The sequence below is a fragment of the Salmo salar genome, chromosome ssa13, assembly GCF_905237065.1.
Source record: "Salmo salar chromosome ssa13, Ssal_v3.1, whole genome shotgun sequence".
NCBI classification, from domain to species: domain Eukaryota; kingdom Metazoa; phylum Chordata; class Actinopteri; order Salmoniformes; family Salmonidae; genus Salmo; species Salmo salar.
Window position 1 is genome coordinate 12,658,878 of NC_059454.1, and position 20,205 is coordinate 12,679,082.

Sequence of the window (20,205 nt, forward strand, 5' to 3'; positions counted from 1 at the left end):
CTGCGCCACTCAGGAGCCCAATTATCATCCTATCTGTCTCTCTCCTCCACATTCTGCACATAGTTATTTATTCAACTGAGAAAATTACCCACACGATGGAACATATTACTTTTCATGTAATTTTTTAAAGGTATTCTGTCTTTAGTAAATCCAAACAAAATGATTTATTTAAGCTCCCTTGTTCCTGGGAGCCTCTGATTTCATTTCCTTTCAGCTTTCCTCTGACAATGAGGATTATTTGAGAGGAGAGGGAGCTGATGTTGTGGGAAAAGAGGAGAGAAAGTAGAGAAAGAGAGAGCGAGAAAGACTTCAGTGATGGGAGAGAGGACATTCACTATACCCCATAACTGTGAATCGTACTTAAAAAGCAGAGAGAGAGAGAGGACATTCACTATACCCTATCACTGTGTATCATACTGAACAGCAGAGAGAGAGAGGACATTCACTATACCCTATCACTGTGTATTATACTGAACAGCAGAGAGAGAGAGAGGACATTCACTATACCCTATCACTGTGTATCATACTGAACAGCAGAGAGAGAGAGGACATTCACTATACCCTATCACTGTGTATCATACTGAACAGCAGAGAGAGAGAGAGGACATTCACTATACCCTATCACTGTGTATCATACTGAACAGCAGAGAGAGAGAGGACATTCACTATACCCTATCACTGTGTATCATACTGAACAGCAGAGAGAGAGAGAGGACATTCACTATACCCTATCACTGTGTATCATACTGACCAGCAGAGAGAGAGAGAGGACATTCACTATACCCTATCACTGTGTATTATACTGAACAGCAGAGAGAGAGAGAGGACATTCACTATACCCTATCACTGTGTATCATACTGAACAGCAGAGAGAGAGAGAGGACATTCACTATACCCTATCACTGTGTATCATACTGAACAGCAGAGAGAGAGAGAGGACATTCACTATACCCTATCACTGTGTATCATACTGAACAGCAGAGAGAGAGAGAGGACATTCACTATACCCTATCACTGTGTATCATACTGAACAGCAGAGAGAGAGAGGACATTCACTATACCCTATCACTGTGTATCATACTGAACAGCAGAGAGAGAGAGGACATTCACTATACCCTATCACTGTGTATCATACTGAACAGCAGAGAGAGAGAGAGGACATTCACTATACCCTATCACTGTGTATCATACTGAACAGCAGAGAGAGAGAGGACATTCACTATACCCTATCACTGTGTATCATACTGAACAGCAGAGAGAGAGAGGACATTCACTATACCCTATCACTGTGTATCATACTGAACAGCAGAGAGAGAGAGGACATTCACTATACCCTATCACTGTGTATCATACTGAACAGCAGAGAGAGAGAGAGGACATTCACTATACCCTATCACTGTGTATCATACTGAACAGCAGAGAGAGAGAGGACATTCACTATACCCTATCACTGTGTATCATACTGAACAGCAGAGAGAGAGAGGACATTCACTATACCCTATCACTGTGTATCATACTGAACAGCAGAGAGAGAGAGAGGACATTCACTATACCCTATCACTGTGTATCATACTGAACAGCAGAGAGAGAGAGAGGACATTCACTATACCCTATCACTGTGTATCATACTGACCAGCAGAGAGAGAGAGAGGACATTCACTATACCCTATCACTGTGTATCATACTGAACAGCAGAGAGAGAGAGGAGAAATAGAAACAGAGGAAAGATTTCCAAGGCATTTCTGACTGTCATATCAGTTCGATTTCATGCCACTAAATCTTCTTTCCCTTGTGGTGACCATTATTATTACAGGTTAATTCACAGACGTCAACTCTCTCTCACATAAGCTTCTCTGTCATTTCCAGGGAGGAACTCCCTGGCGGGCTCAGTGTTAACCATAGTTAATTGTGATATTATTTGATGAATTATTTCCCTCAGACAGTCAGGCGTTGAAATGCCAGTGGAGGCCTAGTGATTGCAATATGCACCCGGTTGACAGGAAGGGGTGAGGAAAGGTCACAGTGAAATTGAATCGAGCGACTGTGAGGCTTCTGCCTTCTAATTGAATGGTTCTAACGGGAGACGGATCATTAAATAAAGAACGTCACCATGGGTTTGTTTATGCAGCCACCTCGTTATCTTACATCCAGCATAACAAAGACTGTACATCTGAGGACCAATCAGAGAGATTAAGAAGGGGGGGGCGTGGGGAGATAAAGAGAGCAACGTTTAGTTTTACTTTTAACCAACACTATGAGCTACTATAATGTAGATTCTTGTATAACAGATCAAACAGGCTAGAATGAAGGCTGTTCTAGACTAGTCGACATACTGTAGAGGGGGGTGTAAGTAAGATGTTTACGGTGTTGCCCTCTGTAGATGACATGTCATGATATCAAAGCTAGAAGTGTCCCCGAAAACCCCCAACAAAGTCACCTAGTAAATACCTCTGTCCTCACCCCTCACCCCTTTGTATCTCGTTTTCTAAGAGAGCCGTCAGTGTGTTTGTGTCTGTCTGTACACAGCGGAGTGTTTTCTTTGCATGCACGAGTGACGCAAATTTTAATCTTACGTGATCCATTTCATCGACAAGGACTTTTACAAAATATGGATTTAACAGAGAGATATATTCTATATACTGTAGGGGCCATTGTAATGTATATTGACTGTCTGTGTTCCCTGGTGCTAATCCAACCATTCACTTTCTCACAACCTGTTTTCAGACTTTAATTGACACAGTATGTGCTGTCTCACTGAGTGTGACAGTGTGCAAAAGGCAGTGTGTGACAACTGTGGCCTCTGTGTTCACACAATGCCCACACATCAAACGTGTGTGTGTGTGTGTGTTTGTGTGTGGAGGCGGAGAGCGAGGATGTGAGAGGAAGAGATTGGTGTGGTGTGTTCCTCTGATAGGAGATGAGCTGCTGCAGGAGGAGCTGGAGGAACAGCAGCTGGTCGGTTAACTGGAGGAACAGCAGCTGGTCGGTTAACTGGAGGAACAGCAGGTTGTCGGTTAACTGGAGGAAAAGCAGGTGGTCGGTTAACTGGAGGAACAGCAGGTGGTCAGTTAACTGGAGGAACAGCAGGTGGTCGGTTAACTGGAGGAACAGCAGCTGGTCGGTTAACTGGAGGAACAGCAGGTGGTCGGTTAACTGGAGGAACAGCAGGTGGTCGGTTAACTGGAAGAACAGCAGGTGGTCAGTTAACTGGAGGAACAGCAGGTGGTCATTTAACTGGAGGAACAGCAGGTGGTCGGTTAACTGGAAGAACAGCAGGTGGTCGGTTAACTGGAGGAACAGCAGGTGGTCATTTAACTGGAGGAACAGCAGGTGGTAAGTTAACTGGAGGAACAGCAGGTGGTCGGTTTACTGGAAGAACAGCAGGTGGTCGGTTAACTGGAGGAACAGCAGGTGGTCATTTAACTGGAGGAACAGCAGGTGGTCGGTTAACTGGAGGAACAGCAGGTGGTCGGTTAACTGGAGGAACAGCAGGTGGTCGGTTAACTGGAGGATCAGCAGGTGGTCGTTTAACTGGAGGATCAGCAGGTGGTCGGTTAACTGGAGGAACAGCAGGTGGTCAGTTAACTGGAAGATCAGCAGGTGGTCGGTTAACTGGAGGAAGAGCAGGTGGTCGGTTAACTGGAGGAACAGCAGGTGGTCGGTTAACTGGAGGAACAGCAGGTGGTCGGTTAACTGGAGGAACAGCAGGTGGTCGGTTAACTGGAGGAACAGCAGGTGGTCATTTAACTGGAGGAACAGCAGGTGGTCGGTTAACTGGAGGAACAGCAGGTGGTCGGTTAACTGGAGGATCAGCAGGTGGTCGGTTAACTGGAGGAAGAGCAGCTGGTCGGTTAACTGGAGGAACAGCAGGTGGTCGGTTAACTGGAGGAACAGCAGGTGGTCGGTTAACTGGAGGAACAGCAGGTGGTCGGTTAACTGGAGGAACAGCAGGTGGTCGGTTAACTGGAGGAACAGCAGGTGGTCATTTAACTGGAGGAACAGCAGGTGGTCGGTTAACTGGAGGAACAGCAGGTGGTCGGTTACCTGGAGGATCAGCAGGTGGTCAGTTAACTGGAGGAACAGCAGGTGGCCATTTAACTGGAGGATCAGCAGGTGGACATTTAGCTGGAGGAACAGCAGGTGGTTGGTTAACTGGAGGAACAGCAGGTGGTTCGGTTAACTGGAGGAACAGCACGTGGACAGTTAACTGGAGGAACAGCAGGTGGTCGGTTAACTGGAGGAACAGCAAGTGGTCATTTAACTGGAAGAACAGCAGGTTTTAATTTCACTGGAGGAACAGCAGGTGGTCAATCAACTGGATTAACAGCAGGTGGTCATTTAACTGGAGGAACAGCAGGTGGTCGGTTAACTGGAGGAACAGCAGGTGGTCATTTAACTGGAGGAACAGCAGGTGGTAAGTTAACTGGAGGAACAGCAGGTGGTCAGTTAACTGGAGGAACAGCAGGTGGTCATTTAACTGAAGGAACAGCAGGTGGTCGGTTAACTGGAGGAACAGCAGGTGGTCATTTAACTGGAGGAACAGCAGGTGGTCGGTTAGCTGGAGGAACAGCAGGTGGTCGGTTAACTGGAAGAACAGCAGGTGGTCATTTAACTGGAGGAACAGCAGGTGGTCGGTTAACTGGAGGAACAGCAGGTGGTCGGTTAACTGGAGGAACAGCAGGTGGTCGGTTAACTGGAGGAACAGCAGGTGGTCGGTTAACTGGAGGAACAGCAGGTGGTCGGTTTACTGGAAGAACAGCAGGTGGTCATTTAACTGGAGGAACAGCAGGTGGTCGGATAACTGGAGGAACAGCAGGTGGTCGGATAACTGGAGGAACAGCAGGTGGTCATTTAACTGGAGGATCAGCAGGTGGACATTTAGCTGGAGGAACAGCAGGTGGTCGGTTAACTGGAGGAACAGCAGGTGGTCATTTAACTGGAGGAACAACAGGTGGTCAATCAACTGGATTAACAGCAGGTGGTCATTTAACTGGAGGAACAGCAGGTGGTCGGTTAACTGGAGGAACAGCAGGTGGTAATTTAACTGGAGGAACAGCAGGTGGTCAATCAACTGGATTAACAGCAGGTGGTCACTTAACTGGAGGAACAGCAGGTGGTCGGTTAACTGGAGGAACAGTAGGTCATCGGTTAACTGGAGGGTCAGCAGGTGGTAATTTAACTGGAGGAACAGCAGGTGGTCGGTTAACTGGAGGAACAGCAGGTGGTCGGTTAACTGGAGGAACAGCAGGTGGTCGGTTAACTGGAGGAACAGCAGGTGGTCTGTTAACTGGAGGAACAGCAGGTGGTCATTTAACTGGAGGAACAGTAGGTGGTTAGTTAACTGGAGGAACAGCAAGTGGTAGGTTAACTGGAGGAACAGCAAGTGGTAGGTTAACTGGAGGAACAGCAAATGGTAGGTTAACTGGAGGAACAGCAAGTGGTAGGTTAACTGGAGGAACAGCAAGTGGTAGGTTAACTGGAGGAACAGCAAATGGTAGGTTAACTGGAGGAACAGCAAGTGGTAGGTTAACTGGAGGAGCAGCAAGTGGTCATTTAACTGGAGGAACAGCAGGTGGTCGGTTAACTGGAGGAACAGCAAGCGGTAGGTTAACTGGAGGATCAGCAGGTGGTCATTTAACTGGAGGAACAGCAGGTGGTCGGTTAACTGGAGGAACAGCAGGTGGTCATTTAACTGGAGGAACAGCAGGTGGTCATTTAACTGGAGGAACAGTAGGTGGTCGGTTAACTGGAGGAACAGCAAGCGGTAGGTTAACTGGAGGATCAGCAGGTGGTCATTTAACTGGAGGAACAGCAGGTGGTCGGTTAACTGGAGGAACAGCAGGTGGTCATTTAACTGGAGGAACAGCAGGTGGTCGGTTAACTGGAGGAACAGCAAGCGGTAGGTCAACTGGAGGATCAGCAGGTGGTCATTTAACTGGAGGAACAGCAGGTGGTCGGTTAACTGGAGGAACAGCAGGTGGTCGGTTAATAAGACTTCTCCTTTTGCACAAACACAACGTGCTCTGTACAGGGCGGATGTTAGTCTTTGTTCATTGAGTTTGTGTTATTATTTGTTCACTTATTACATGAACAAAGCTATTGATTGTACTGATTACGTGAAGGCTATCTAATCTGTTAGGCTACCGCTTAACATGTCTGATTACCATATCTGATTTCCTGTTGTTGTTGCATCTTGCCCATCTGTGAATTCACGGATCTGTGTGTTGCGTATTGTCTGCTCTGTGTTGGTCATTGTGATTCTTCTGTTAATCTTTAATTAGTATGTGACGTTGATCATGGGTGGTGATGATGTAGGCCTGTGTTATTACCATCCACCAGTCAGCACCACCTGCACCAGCTCCATGAGCTCCACCCCTTAATTGTCTGCTGGGTTGTGATGCAGTTGCCATGGCGTCTCCCTGAGAGACGGGCTTAGATCAGAGCAGATTTACCTTAATTAGAGGAGACTGTGGTGAAACCTCAGGTAGGCGGGCCGGTAGTAGGTTGGCGCTCCAGGGGTCCAGAGTTGAGCCTGAGACCCCCTCCACTCCCTCCCCTCTCCGTACTACTGAGACCCCCTCCCTCCCCTCTCCATACTACTGAGACCCCCTCCCTCCCCTCTCCGTACTACTGAGACCCCCTCCCTCTCCTCCCTCCCCTCTCCATACTACTGAGACCCCCTCCACTCCCTCCCCTCTCCATACTACTGAGACCCCCTCCCTCCACTCTCCGTACTACTGAGACCCCCTCCCTCTCCTCCCTCCCCTCTCCATACTACTGAGACCCCCTCCCTCCCTCTCCTCCCTCCCCTCTCCATACTACTGAGACCCCCCCCTCCTCCCTCCCCTCTCCATACTACTGAGACCCCCTCCCTCCCTCTCCTCCCTCCCCTCTCCATACTACTGAGACCCCCTCCCTCTCCTCCCTCCCCTCTCCATACTACTGAGACCCCCCTCCACTCCCTCCCCTCTCCATACTACTGAGACCCCCTCCCTCCACTCTCCGTACTACTGAGACCCCCTCCCTCTCCTCCCTCCCCTCTCCATACTACTGAGACCCCCTCCCTCCCCTCTTCGTACTACTGAGACCCCCTCCCTCCCCTCTCCGTACTACTGAGACCCCCTCCCTCTCCTCCCTCCCCTCTCCATACTACTGAGAGCCCCTCCCTCCCTCCCCTCTCCATACTACTGAGACCCCCTCCCTCCCTCCCCTCTCCATACTACTGAGACCCCCTCCCTCTCCTCCCTCCCCTCTCCGTACTACTGAGACCCCCTCCCTCCCCTCTCCGTACTACTGAGACCCCCTCACTCTCCTCCCTCCCCTCTCCATACTACTGAGACCCCCACTCCCTCCCTCCCCTCTCCATACTACTGAGACCCCCTCCCTCCCTCCCCTCTCCATACTACTGAGACCCCCTCCCTCCCCTCTCCGTACTACTGAGACCCCCTCCCTCCCCTCCCTCCCCTCTCCATACTACTGAGACCCCCTCCCTCCCTCCCTCCCCTCTCCATACTACTGAGACCCCCTCCCTCCCTCCCCTCTCCATACTACTGAGACCCCCTCCCTCCCTCCCCTCTCCATACTACTGAGACCCCCTCCCTCCCCTCTCCCTACAGCTGAGACCCCCTCCCTCCGTCCCCTCCCCTTTCCCGACCGCTCCCCCTTACAACCACAGCCAAACATCTATGAGTTATTTTTATGCACAGAGAAAAAAAACAACGGGTGATTGATTACAGATTTATTGTGTTAATAATAGCCAATGGGTACGTTTAGCTGTTTTAATGTTGTTAGACTGAGCTTGTGAAATCATATTAGGTTATTAGTTTTATGTTAATGAATCATTTACTGAGTAAAAAGAAAAGAGTCTCACTGCCTGTGGAACTCCAAGCTCTCCAGAATTGTCACTGGAAAAACCTAGCCATCGGTGGCAGTATATTGTGTAGGATTATAATGAGTGAGAATGAGGAATTCACATTAGTGTCATTAAACAAGTGAGAAAATCAGTGTGGAATATATACTGCTGTGATACAGTGGTTCCCGCAGGGCTTTCCGAATGGCTGTTTGATATTTGCTCATAAAAAGGTTGTCATTTTATTTCACAGAGGGATAGGACTATCAAAGCCCATTTTAAAGAGGTTCTGATGGTAAAAGCTCAACATGTTTATGCAGTATTCATTGAAACATTGACTGTCATTTTCTTTGTTGCATTTTGAATTGGTTTACCCACACATTTTCATTTACTCACTCACTCACTTGCACACGCGCAGGCACACACATACACACACACACAGGTCTGTGTGTGTTTGTGCTTGGTGGGCCAGGTCTGTGTGTGTGGGGGGCTCTGTTCTGAGAGGCGGGGGGCTGTTATGACCTGTGGCTTTAAGATGGAACAGGCTGCAGTGCTCCCTGAGAGGAGGCCCTTCAGACCACGGCAGAGAGGAGATGAGAGGAGCAGAGAGGGGTGAGAGGAGGCCCTTCAGACCACGGCAGAGAGGAGATGAGAGGGGGGAGAAGAGCAGAGAGGAGCAGATAGGAGCAGAGAGGTGGCAGAGAGGGGTGAGAGGAGCAGAGAGGGGCAGAGAGGAGTAGAGAGGGGCAGAGAGGAGGTGAGAGGAGCAGAGAGGAGATGAGAGGAGATGAGAGGAGGTGAGAGGAGCAGAGAGGGGTGAGAGGAGCAGAGAGGGGCAGAGAGGAGTAGAGAGGGGCAGAGAAGAGCAGAGAGGAGATGAGATGAGAGGCACAGAGAGGAGATGAGAGGAGCAGAGAGGAGCAGAGAGGAGGTGAGAGGAGTGAGAGGAGCAGAGAGGAGTGAGAGGAGCAGAGAGGAGTGAGAGGAGATGAGAGAAGCAGAGATGAACAGATAGGAGGTGAGAGGAGCAGAGAGGGGCAGAGAGAAACAGTGTGGAGATGAGAGGATATGAGAGGAAGAGAGAGGAGGTGAGAGGAGCAGAGAGGGGGTGAGAGAAACAGAGAGGGGTGAGAGGAGCTGAGATGAGGTAAGAGGGGTAAGAGGAGCAGAGAGGGGTGAGAGGAGCAGAGAGACAGAGAGGGGTGAGAGGAGGTGAGAGGGGTGAGAGGAGATGAGAAGTGCAGAGTGGAGGTGAGAGGGGTTGAGGGAAACAGAGAGAAACAGAGAGGGGTGAGAGGAGAAGAGAGGGGGTGAGAGTGGACACGGACAGAAGGAGATAAGGGTGAAAGGGGTATCCAGACAAGTGTGAGAGAGCTGGAATAGTAGGCAGCAGTAAAGTGTCTATGAGCTGTCTTTTTTCAAGGTGATCGCTGATCCAGTGATTTTGGTAATCTAGTACTTTAGTCAATGTCAAATCAGTGATGGGCTTAGTAAGCAAGCAAGGAGGGATGTGTTAGGAAACACTTCCTCAGCACTCTCTCTTTGCCATCTCTCTGTCTGGTCTTACTCAGCTACCTCATCTACCTCATCTACCAACTACCTCATCCCCATGCTGTTATTTATTTGTTCTGCTCCTTTGCACACCAGTATCTCTACTTGTACATTCATCTTCTGCACATCTATCACTCCAGTGTTTAATTGCTATATTGTAATTATTTCACCACTACGGCCTATTTATTGCCTTAACTCCCTTATCTTACCTCATTTGCACACACTGTACATATACTTTTTTTTCTATTGTGTTATTGACTGTATATTTGTTTATTCCATGTGTAACTCTGTGTTGTTGTTTGTGTCGAACTGCTTTGCTTTATCTTGGCCAGGTCACAGTTGTAAATGAGAACTTGTTCTCAACAAGCCTACCTGGTTAAATAAAGGTGCAATAAAAAATAAACAAATGTAAAAATACTCCCCTTCAACACGTCTCTCTCTCTTCTAGCTTGCTTTGCCACTCTATTTTCTCTCTGTCTCATCCTCCTTCAGTCACCCCTCTCTGTCTGCTCTCCCTCGTTTGTCTTTGGTGTGTGTGTGTGTGTGTGTGTGTGTGTGTGTGTGTGTGTGTGTGTGTGTGTGTGTGTGTGTGTGTGTGTGTGTGTGTTTGGCTCTGAGTCATGTTCTGAGCAGTAAGTAGGAACAGGCCCTCTGTCAGCAGCTGTGCAGCAGGCTACAGGGACACGGGGGAAGGGGGGTGATACTTGTACAGCTGCTACATGATAGGGGGGAAAGACTAGGAGCTGTTTTTACATTCAGAGCTTCAGTTCTCTGTCTGAAAGTGTTACAGTTAGTACTCTGAGTGCTTTAATCGTCCTCTCCTCTTTCCCCTTGACCTTTCCAACCACTCCCTCACTCTATCTGCTCTGCCTTCCAGCAATCCACCCAGGCACGCATATATTCATAAATATACCCACCCATCCATCAATCCACCCAGGCACGCATATATTCATAAATATACCCACCCATCCATCAATCCACCCAGACATGCATATATTCATAAATATACCCATCCATCCATCAATCCACCCAGGCACGCATATATTCATAAATATACCCACCCATCCATCAATACTCCCAACCATCCATATATTTAAGCAATAAGGCCCGAGGGGGTGTGGTATATGACCAATATACCACGGTTAAGGGCTGTTCTTAAGCACGATGCAACGCGGAGTGCCTGGACACAGCCCTTAGCGGTGGTATATTGGTCAGACACCACAAACCACCGAGGCGCCTTATTGCTGTTATAAACTGGTTACCAAAGTAATTAGAGCAGTAAAAATACATGTTTTGTCATACCTGTGGCATATGGTCTGATATGCCTCGGCTTTCAACCAATCAGCATTCAGAGCTTGAACCATCCAGTTTATAATCATGAATATACCCACCCTTCCATCCATCTATCTATTTCCAGACACTCTGCAGTGAGTGTCAACGTGTGTCTCTCTCCTCGGTATCTGACAGGAAGTGCAGTGGCATTAAGGCCGACATGTGGTTGTCTCTCTCCTCGGTATCTGACAGGAAGTGCAGTGGCATTAAGGCCGACATGTGGTTGTCTCTTTCCTCGGTATCTGACAGGAAGTGCAGTGGCATTAAGGACGACATGTGGTTGTCTCTTTCCTCGGTATCTGACAGGAAGTGCAGTGGCATTAAGGCTGACATGTGGTTGTTCCATTTTATTCTATCAACACTTTGGATAGTGGAATTGGGAGCTGATGAAATTACGCCCACTCTTTTGTTCAATCTGGGACATTTCTGACTCTCTCTTTCACTCCCCCCCCCCTCTCTCTCTCTCTCTCTCTCCTCTCCGCTCTCTCTCTCTCTCCCTCTCCCTCCCTTCTCCCCTCTCTCTTCTCTGTCAGATGGGAAGGTGTATGCGCTGGGCGGGATGGCAGCTGACACTACGCCCCAGGCACTAGTGAGGGTCTACGAGCCGAAGAAGGACCAATGGCAGGCCTTGACCTCCATGCCCACGCCTCGCTACGGAGCCACCTCCTTCCTGAGAGGCAACAAGATTTACGTGCTGGGTAGGTCACGCCCCCATCCCCCCACACCCCCATCCCTGTCCCTACTGTCCAATGTCCCCACTGTGTGCCACTCTGGTCACACACTCCACATGTACACTCTATCGTACCGCACACACATTCAAATATGGTTGCACATACAGCACATGTACACGAACACACACGGACACACACGTACACACACACACACTCTCTAGCTAAGAGGTCTGGGGAGGGTCCATCTCCATCTCATGGTCTACACAACAGTCTGGGGAGGGTCCATCTCCATCTCATGGTCTACACAACAGTCTGGGGAGGGTCCATCTCCATCTCATGGTCTACACAACAGTCTGGGGAGGGTCCATCTCCATCTCATGGTCTACACAACAGTCTGGGGAGGGTCCATCTCCATCTCATGGTCTACACAACAGTCTGGGGAGGGTCCATCTCCATCTCATGGTCTACACAACAGTCTGGGGAGGGTCCATCTCCCTCTCATGGTCTACACAACAGTCTGGGGAGGGCCCATCTCCCTCTCATGGTCTACACAACAGTCTGGGGAGGGTCCATCTCCATCTCATGGTCTACACAACAGTCTGGGGAGGGCCCATCTCCATCTCATGGTCTTCACAACAGTCTGGGGAGGGCCATCTCCCTCTCATGGTCTACACAACAGTCTGGGGAGGGTCCATCTCCCTCTCATGGTCTACACAACAGTCTGGGGAGGGTCCATCTCCCTCTCATGGTCTACACAACAGTCTGGGGAGGGTCCATCTCTCTCTCATGGTCTACACAACAGTCTGGGAGGGAGGGAGGGAGGGAGGGAGGGAGGGAGGGGAGAGGGAGAGAGAGAGAGAGAGAGAGAGAGAGAGAGGTATGGACGGAGGAAAACATGTCCTTCACTTCTGTAGATCTGTTCTCTGAGTGCCCGAGCAAACATGATCAATCTGATTATTAATACATCACAAGAACAGATGAAATTCATAGGCATTCATTCACATTCATTCACTGGTACCTGCACTGCAGCTGTGGTCTACAGCCTTCACTGAATAGGAGCGGAGACATATACCTAAATATATGACTGTGTAGGAGAACAACATATTTCAAAAGTTGTGCTCTTATGAATATTCATGAGTGAAGTCCATCGCCAGCAGGACAGTATAACCTCATAGTTCTCTCCACGGCTGGTACATGTATCTGGTGTTCCTGTATTACTGGCTGCCTGTCTGGCTACCTGCTGGTCTCCAGTCACATAGATAAATGGCTTGCTAGCTAGCAGGCTTATGCTGCAGAATCACATTACAGGGATCAATTGAGGGATGAGGGTAATTATTTTATTTGTGTTGTTTGTTACGCAACTGGAGGTACAATAGTCTATCAGTGTCAAACTAAATGCTACTGGTCAAAAAAATCTACATCTGTCTGGAGAAATGTTCTGTACGCGAAGCACCAAACCTGAACTTCTTCCCATCAATATCAATTTCTCCCTTCTGGAAGTGTGGGAGAAGAATCCTCTGTTCAAAATGTGTACAGAAGTAAACAGAAGTACAATTTAGAAACTCTATGATTTAATGTAAAACAAACACTTTACTGTACAGGCAGGATAATGTTGCTGCTCAAGCTTTAGTATGCCAGATACTTCACGTGAATAGAACTGTCATAAAATGTAAATGGTTTTTAGAATGATATTGCAAATGGGACTGTAACAGCCTGTCAGCCTGTTAGTTCCTCACACAGCCAAGGGCATAAGCCAAGGGAATTAGGGGTGCTGAGCACCCTGAAAAATCTGAATTAAAAATATATATTAATAAGAAATATATATTTTTTTTTAACAAAATGTTTTTCACAGAAGTAGTGCACTGGGCCTTTACTAGCATTAGCAGACTGATATAGACTCCTGTAGCGCAGGCAACTACAACAAAATTCAGCATCTCTGCTTTGGCAAGAAAATGTAGTTGTATAATTAAGAACAGAATCTTGCAGGAATCAATAGTTGGAATTGTAAGAGTTGTTGTCCTGTTCCTTTCTCTGTGATGTCATTCTAACGGAATTGAGAAAGAACAAAACCCTGTCCTCAAACATTTACATCAAAAAGTGCAACGTTATGGGCAAACTTTTTTTGTGCAGTATTAATTTACCATCCTTACAAACCACTTCATGTAAATGTACATTACTGTATTGTACATAGGCTGGTCATCTAGGTTTATACCTGTAGACTCTCTATCACCATGAAGAAACAACGATGTACTATACAGTAAGTATTGAGATATGAGTACATTGAGACATGAAGTGGTTTGTGATGATGTGACTCAGTTGGTAGAGCATGGTGGCTGCAAAGCTGTGCTTGTGTGTTCCTTTCCCACGGGGGAGGGGGGACCAGTATGAAAATGCATTCAGTCACTACTGTAAAATACTCTGGATAAGAGTGTCTACTAAAAGGAATTAAAAGACAGACCATTTCAGTTTTCACATAGAAATAAGTTGCATTTGCGGAGTCAATCACCACCTTCCGGAGACACCTGAAACCCCACCTCTTTAAGGAATACCTGGGATAGGATAAAGTAATCCTTCTAACCCCCCCTTAAAAGATTTAGATGCACTATTGTAAAGTGGTTGTTCCACTGGATATTATAAGGTGAATGCACCAATTTGTAAGTCGCTCTGGATAAGAGCGTCTGCTAAATGACTTAAATGTAAATGTAAATGTAATATATATTTTTTAAAACGTGTATCAAGGAGGTATTTTTATATTCCACAAGTATTATCAGATTAAGTGTTTTGTTACGATAACTATCAGACACAAGTTATAAATGCTGGTAAATAATCAAATATATTTAAATTAAATGTTTTCATAAAAATTGCCCACTGGGCCTTTACTAGTCCAGTATTAGCTGACCGATATAGACATCCTCAGTGTAGGATTGTTTTTTTCCTGCGTTTAACCCAATGAGTAGTGCTGAGCGACACGTTTTAAATTTGTATTTATTTAACTAGGCAAGTCAGTTATTAACAAATTCTTATTTACAATGATGGCCTAGGAACAGCGTGTTAACTGTCTTGTTCAGGGGCAAAACAACAGATTTTTACCTTGTCAGCCCGGGGATTCGATCGAGCAACCTTTCGGTTACTGGCCCAACGCTCTAACCACTAGGCTACCTGCCACCCCGTGATTAACCAACATTTTTGTAATTTTTTAGTATTTAAACAACTAATTGACTGACATCGGTTCAATTATTTGAATTCCATTTCGTTTAGTTTTTTTCTGTGAGCTCAATGCGCCAATTGCACAGTTTCTCTAGACATCAATCCGATCCAGCCTGAACTGTGCGATGTAGTTTAGCACGTAAAACCTGGTAATTAACTTCAATGACCACAATCCATTGTGCATCTACTTGTCCGGTCTGTGTTTCTTTTACTCCTGTTATGGAAGAGACAAGAATTCTTGATGCTGAGGGGATATAGAGAGCAGCTGTTGCTTCGCGACGTATCTCTACCTGAAAATACATCATCACAGTGATTGATAGTTGGTATTTAGCAGTCATAAAAGAATGCCTTATTTATTACTTTGAAGAAATACAAAATAGTGATTTTGTCAGACAGCATAGGCAGCAGCTCTATAGAGATGAAAGGATGACTAGGAATAAAATAATAAAGTCATCAAATAAAACAAAGGTAATATAATCACTCAGCACTACTGACGAGGCTACGTCGGCAAGTGGATAAACCATCTCTACCCTCCATTCTATTGGTGAATGTGTAATCACTGGACAAGCTCTTTTCAAGACCATCCTATCGACGTGATCTGAAGAACTGTAATATCCTGTGTCTCTGAGTCGTGAGTGATCAAGGACACGGAAAATATAAATCTAGCTGCTATTTTTATATCAAAAAATGTTTACCCCCTTTTTCTCACCAATTTCGTGATATCCAATGGCGATCCAATTACGTGTCGGATGAAACGCCGTTCAACTGACTACCGAAGTCAGCCTGCAGGCGCACGGCCCGCCACAAGGAGTCGCTAGAGTGCGAAGAGCCAAGTAAAGCCCCCCCCCAGGACCAAACCCTCCCCTAACCCGGAGCACGCTGGGCCAATTGTGCGCCACCCTATGGGACTCACGGTCATGGCCAGTTATGACACAGCCTGGGATCAAACCTGGGTCTGTAATGATGCCTCAAGTGCTGTGATGCAGTGCCTTAGGACCTCCCGAGTGGTGCTGTGGTCTATCTAGCTGCTACTGATAAGAGGAGGATTTGTTCAGTCAACCACCTGCATGAAGACAGAAATTGGTTTATTGAACAGCACATGAATAGAACACAGAAATGAGTTATAAGAAAATCACAAACATTACATTTTCCATTACATTATCATGGATTACAAAGGAAAACTCAGCCACGAACTGGCCAGTGAAGCGAGCCTACCAGATGAGCAAAATGCCTTCTATGCTGTTCCAGCATCAGCTGTTCCGAACGACTGTGTGATCACGCTCTCCGTAGAGCTAAAGGTAAGACCTTTAAACAGGTTAACATTCACAAGGCCGCAGGGCCAGACAGATTACAAGGATGGATACTCAGAGCATGCGCTGACCAGCTGGCAAGTGTCTTCACTGACATTTTCAACCTCTCTCTGACCCAGTCTGTAATACCTACATGTTTCAAGCAGACCACCATAATCCCTGTGCCCAAGAACACCAAGGAAATCTGTCTGAATGACTATGGCCCCATAGCACTCTCATCTGTAGCCATGAAATGCTTTGAAAGGCTGGTCATGACTCACATCAACACCAACATCCCAGACACCCTGGACCCACTCCAATTCGCATGTCCCCCCCAGCAGATCCACAGTAACGCAAATATATTGTATTCCACACTGCCCTTTCTCTCTTGGACAAAAGGAACACCCACATGAGAATTCTGTTCACAGACTACAGCTCAGCGTTCAACACCGTAGAGACCTCCGAGCTCATCACTAAGCTAAGGACCTTGAGAATGAACACCTCCCTCTGCAACTGGATCCTGGACTTCCTGACGGGCCGCCCCCAGGTGCTAAGGGTAGGCAACAACACATCCGCCACGCTGACCCTCAACACAGGGGCCCCTCAGGAGTGCATGCTTAGTCCCTTACTGTACCTTACTGTACTTACTGTACCTTACTGTACTTACTGTACCTTAGTCCCTTACTGTACTCCCAACACAGTCATGAAGAGGGTACGACAACACCTCTCAGATCCTCAAAAAGTTCTACAACTGCACCATTGAAAGCATCTTGACTGGCTGCGTCACCGCTTGGTATGGCAACTGTTTGGCATTCTACCGTAAGGCGCTATAGAAGGCAGTACATCACTGGGGCCGAGTTGCCCGCCATACAGGACCTCTATACCAGGCAATGTCAAAGACAAAAATTATCTAAGACTCCAGCCATTCAAGTCATTGACTGTTCTCTCTGCTACCGCACGACAAGCAAATCCCAAGCGCCAAGTCTGGGACCAAAAGGCTCCTTAACAGCTTCTACCCCCAAGCCATAAGACTGCTGAACAGTTAATCAAATGGCCACCTGGAATATTTATATAGACACCCTTTTTATTTGCACTGACTGTCTTGCATTGGCTCTGTGCACACTCACTGGACTCTACCCACAACCTCTACACTGACACTCCAACACACACACACACACACACACACACACACACACACACACACACACACACACACACACACACACACACACACACACACACACACACACACACACACGCTCACACAAATAAAAACTCACAGATGCTTACAGAACTCACAGACCTCTTCAACTGTACTTTGAGGAGCCTGCCGCTGTACGACTTGAAGTAACTGTAGTATCAAATCAAATCAAAATCAAATCAAATGTATTTATATAGCCCTTCTTACATCAGCTGATATCTCAAAGTGCTGTACAGAAACCCAGCCTAAAACCCCAAACAGCAAGCAATGCAGGTGTAGAAGCACGTTGGCTAGGAAAAACTCCCTAGAAAGGCCAAAACCTAGGAAGAAACCTAGAAAGGAACCAGGCTATGAGGGGTGGCCAGTCCTCTTCTGGCTGTGCCAGGTGGAGATTATAACAGCACATGGACAAGATGTTCAAATGTTAATAGATGACCAGCATGGTCAAATAACAATAATCATAGTAGTTGTCGAGGGTGCAACAAGTCAGTAACACAAGAGTAAGTGTCAGTTGGCTTTTTCATAGCCGATCTTTGAGAGTATCTCTACCGCTCCTGCTGTCTCTAGAGAGTTGAAAACAGCAGGTCTGGGACAGGTAGCACGTCCGGTGAATAGGTCAGGGTTCCAGCAGGTCTGGGACAACAGGTCTGGGACAGGTAACACGTCCGGTGAACAGGTCAGGGTTCCATAGCTGCAGGCAGAACACTTGGAACTGGAGCAGCAGCACGGCCAGGTGAACTGGGGACAGCAAGGAGTCATCAAGCCAGGTAGTCCTGAGGCATGGTCCTAGGGCTCAGGTCCTCCGAGAGAGAGAAAGAAAGAAAGCGAAAGAGAATTAGAGAGAGCATATTTAAATTCACACAGGACACCGGAAAAGACAATACTCCAGATGTGACAGACTGACCCTAGCCCCCCGACACATAAACTACTGCAGCATAAATACTGGAGGCTGAGACAGGAGGGGTCAGGAGACACTGTGGCCCCATCCGATGAAACCCCCGGACAGGGCCAAACAGGTAGGATATAACCCCACCCACTTTGCCAAAGCACAGCCTCCACACCACTGGAGGGATACAGGAAGCCAGTGTAGGGAGGCTAGCACTGGAGTAATATGATCAAATGTTTTGGTTCTAGTCAGGATTCTAGCAGCCATATTTAGCACTAACTGAAGTTTATTTAGTGCTTTATCCGGGTAGCCGGAAAGTAGAGCATTGCAGTAGTCCAACCTAGAAGTAACAAAGGCATGGATTAATTTTTCTGCGTGATTTTTGGACAGAAAGTTTCTGATTTTTGCAATGTTATGTAGATGTAAAAAAGCTGTCCTTGAAACAGTCTTGATATGTTCTTCAAAAGAGAGATCAGGGTCCAGAGTAACGCCGAGGTCCTTCACAGTTTTATTTGAGACGACTGTACAACCATCCAGATTAATTGTCAGATTCAATAGAAGATCTCTTTGTTTCTTGGGACCTAGAACAAGCATCTCTGTTTTGTCCGAGTTTAAGAGTAGAAAGTTTGCAACCATCCACTTCGTTATGTCTGAGACACAGGCTTCTAGCGAGGGCAATTTTGGGGCTTCACCATGTTTCATTGAAATGTACAGCTGTGTGTCATCCGCATAGCAGTGAAATTTAACATTATGTTTTCGAATGATATCCCCAAGAGTTAAAATATATAGTGAAAACAATAGTGGTCCTAAAACAGAACCTTGAGGAACACCGAAATTTACAGTTGATTTGTCAGAGGACAAACCATTCACAGAGACAAACTGATATCTTTCCGACAGATAAGACCTAAACCAGGCCAGAACTTGTCCATGTAGACCAATTTGGGTTTCCAATCTTTCCAAAAGAATGTGGTGATCGATGGTATCAAAAGCAGCACTAAGATCTAGGAGCATGAGGACAGACGCAGAACCTCGGTCTGACGTCATTAAAAGGTAATTTACCACCTTCACAAGTGCAGTCTCAGTGCTATGATGGGGTCTAAAAACAGACTGAAGCGTTTCGTGTACATTGTTTGTCTTCAGGAAGGCAGTGAGTTGCTGCGCAACAGCTTTTTCTAAAAGAGGCCGATAGTTTTTTATAATTTCTGGGTCAAGATTTGGCTTTTTCAAGAGAGGCTTTATTACTGCCACTTTTAGTGAGTTTGGTACACATCCGGTGGATAGAGAGCCGTTTATTATGTTCAACATAGGAGGGCCAAGCACAGAAAGCAGCTCTTTCAGTAGTTTAGTTGGAATAGGGTCCAGTATGCAGCTTGAAGGTTTAGAGGCCATGATTATTTTCATCATTGTGTCAAGAGATATAGTACTAAAACACTTTAGTGTCTCCCTTGATCCTAGGTCCTGGCAGGGTTGTGCAGACTCAGGACAACGGAGCTTTGGAGGAATACGCAGATTTAAAGAGGAGTCCGTAATTTGCTTTCTAATGATCATGATCTTTTCCTCAAAGAAGTTCATGAATTCATCACTGCTGAAGTGAGAGCCATCCTCTCTTGGGGAATGCTGCTTTTTAGTTAGCTTTGCGACAGTATCAAAAATACATTTAGGATTGTTCTTATTTTCCTCAATTAAGTTGGAAAAATAGGATGATCGAGCAGCAGTGAGGGCTCTTCGATACTGCACGGTACTGTCTTTCCAAGCTAGTCGGAAGACTTCCAGTTTGGTGTGGCGCCATTTCCGTTCCAATTTTCTGGAAGCTTGCTTCAGAGCTCGTGTATTTTCTGTATACCAGGGAGCTAGTTTATTATGACAAATGTTTTTAGTTTTTAGGGGTGCAACTGCATCTAGGGTATTGCGCAAGGTTAAATTGAGTTCCTCGGTTAGGTGGTTAACTGATTTTTGTCCTCTGACGTCCTTGGGTAGGCAGAGGGAGTCTGGAAAGGCATCAAGGAATCTTTGGGTTGTCTGAGAATTTATAGCACGACTTTTAATGCTTCTTGGTTGGGGTCTGAGCAGATTATTTGTTGCGATTGCGAACGTAATAAAATGGTAGTCCAGGATTATGAGGAAAAACATTAAGATCCACAACATTTATTCCATGGGACAAAACTAGGTCCAGAGTATGACTGTGGCAGTGAGTAGGTCCAGAGACATGTTGGACAAAA

The 20,205-nt window shown here is 46.7% G+C and overlaps 1 protein-coding gene across 2 annotated transcripts in view; it reads left to right on the forward strand.

The window, feature by feature from the left end:
• Nucleotides 1-20,205, forward strand: part of klhdc8b (kelch domain containing 8B) — a 178,165-nt gene that overhangs the window by 87,388 nt on the left and 70,572 nt on the right. For both annotated transcript variants that reach the window (XR_001319882.2, XM_014134525.2), the window contains exon 3: nt 11,266-11,430. Coding sequence is in view for 1 of the 2 variants with exons in the window: in XM_014134525.2 (XP_013990000.2) it covers nt 11,266-11,430 (165 nt within the window). In the remaining variant the exon portion in view is untranslated. The remainder of the gene's footprint in view (nt 1-11,265; nt 11,431-20,205) is intronic.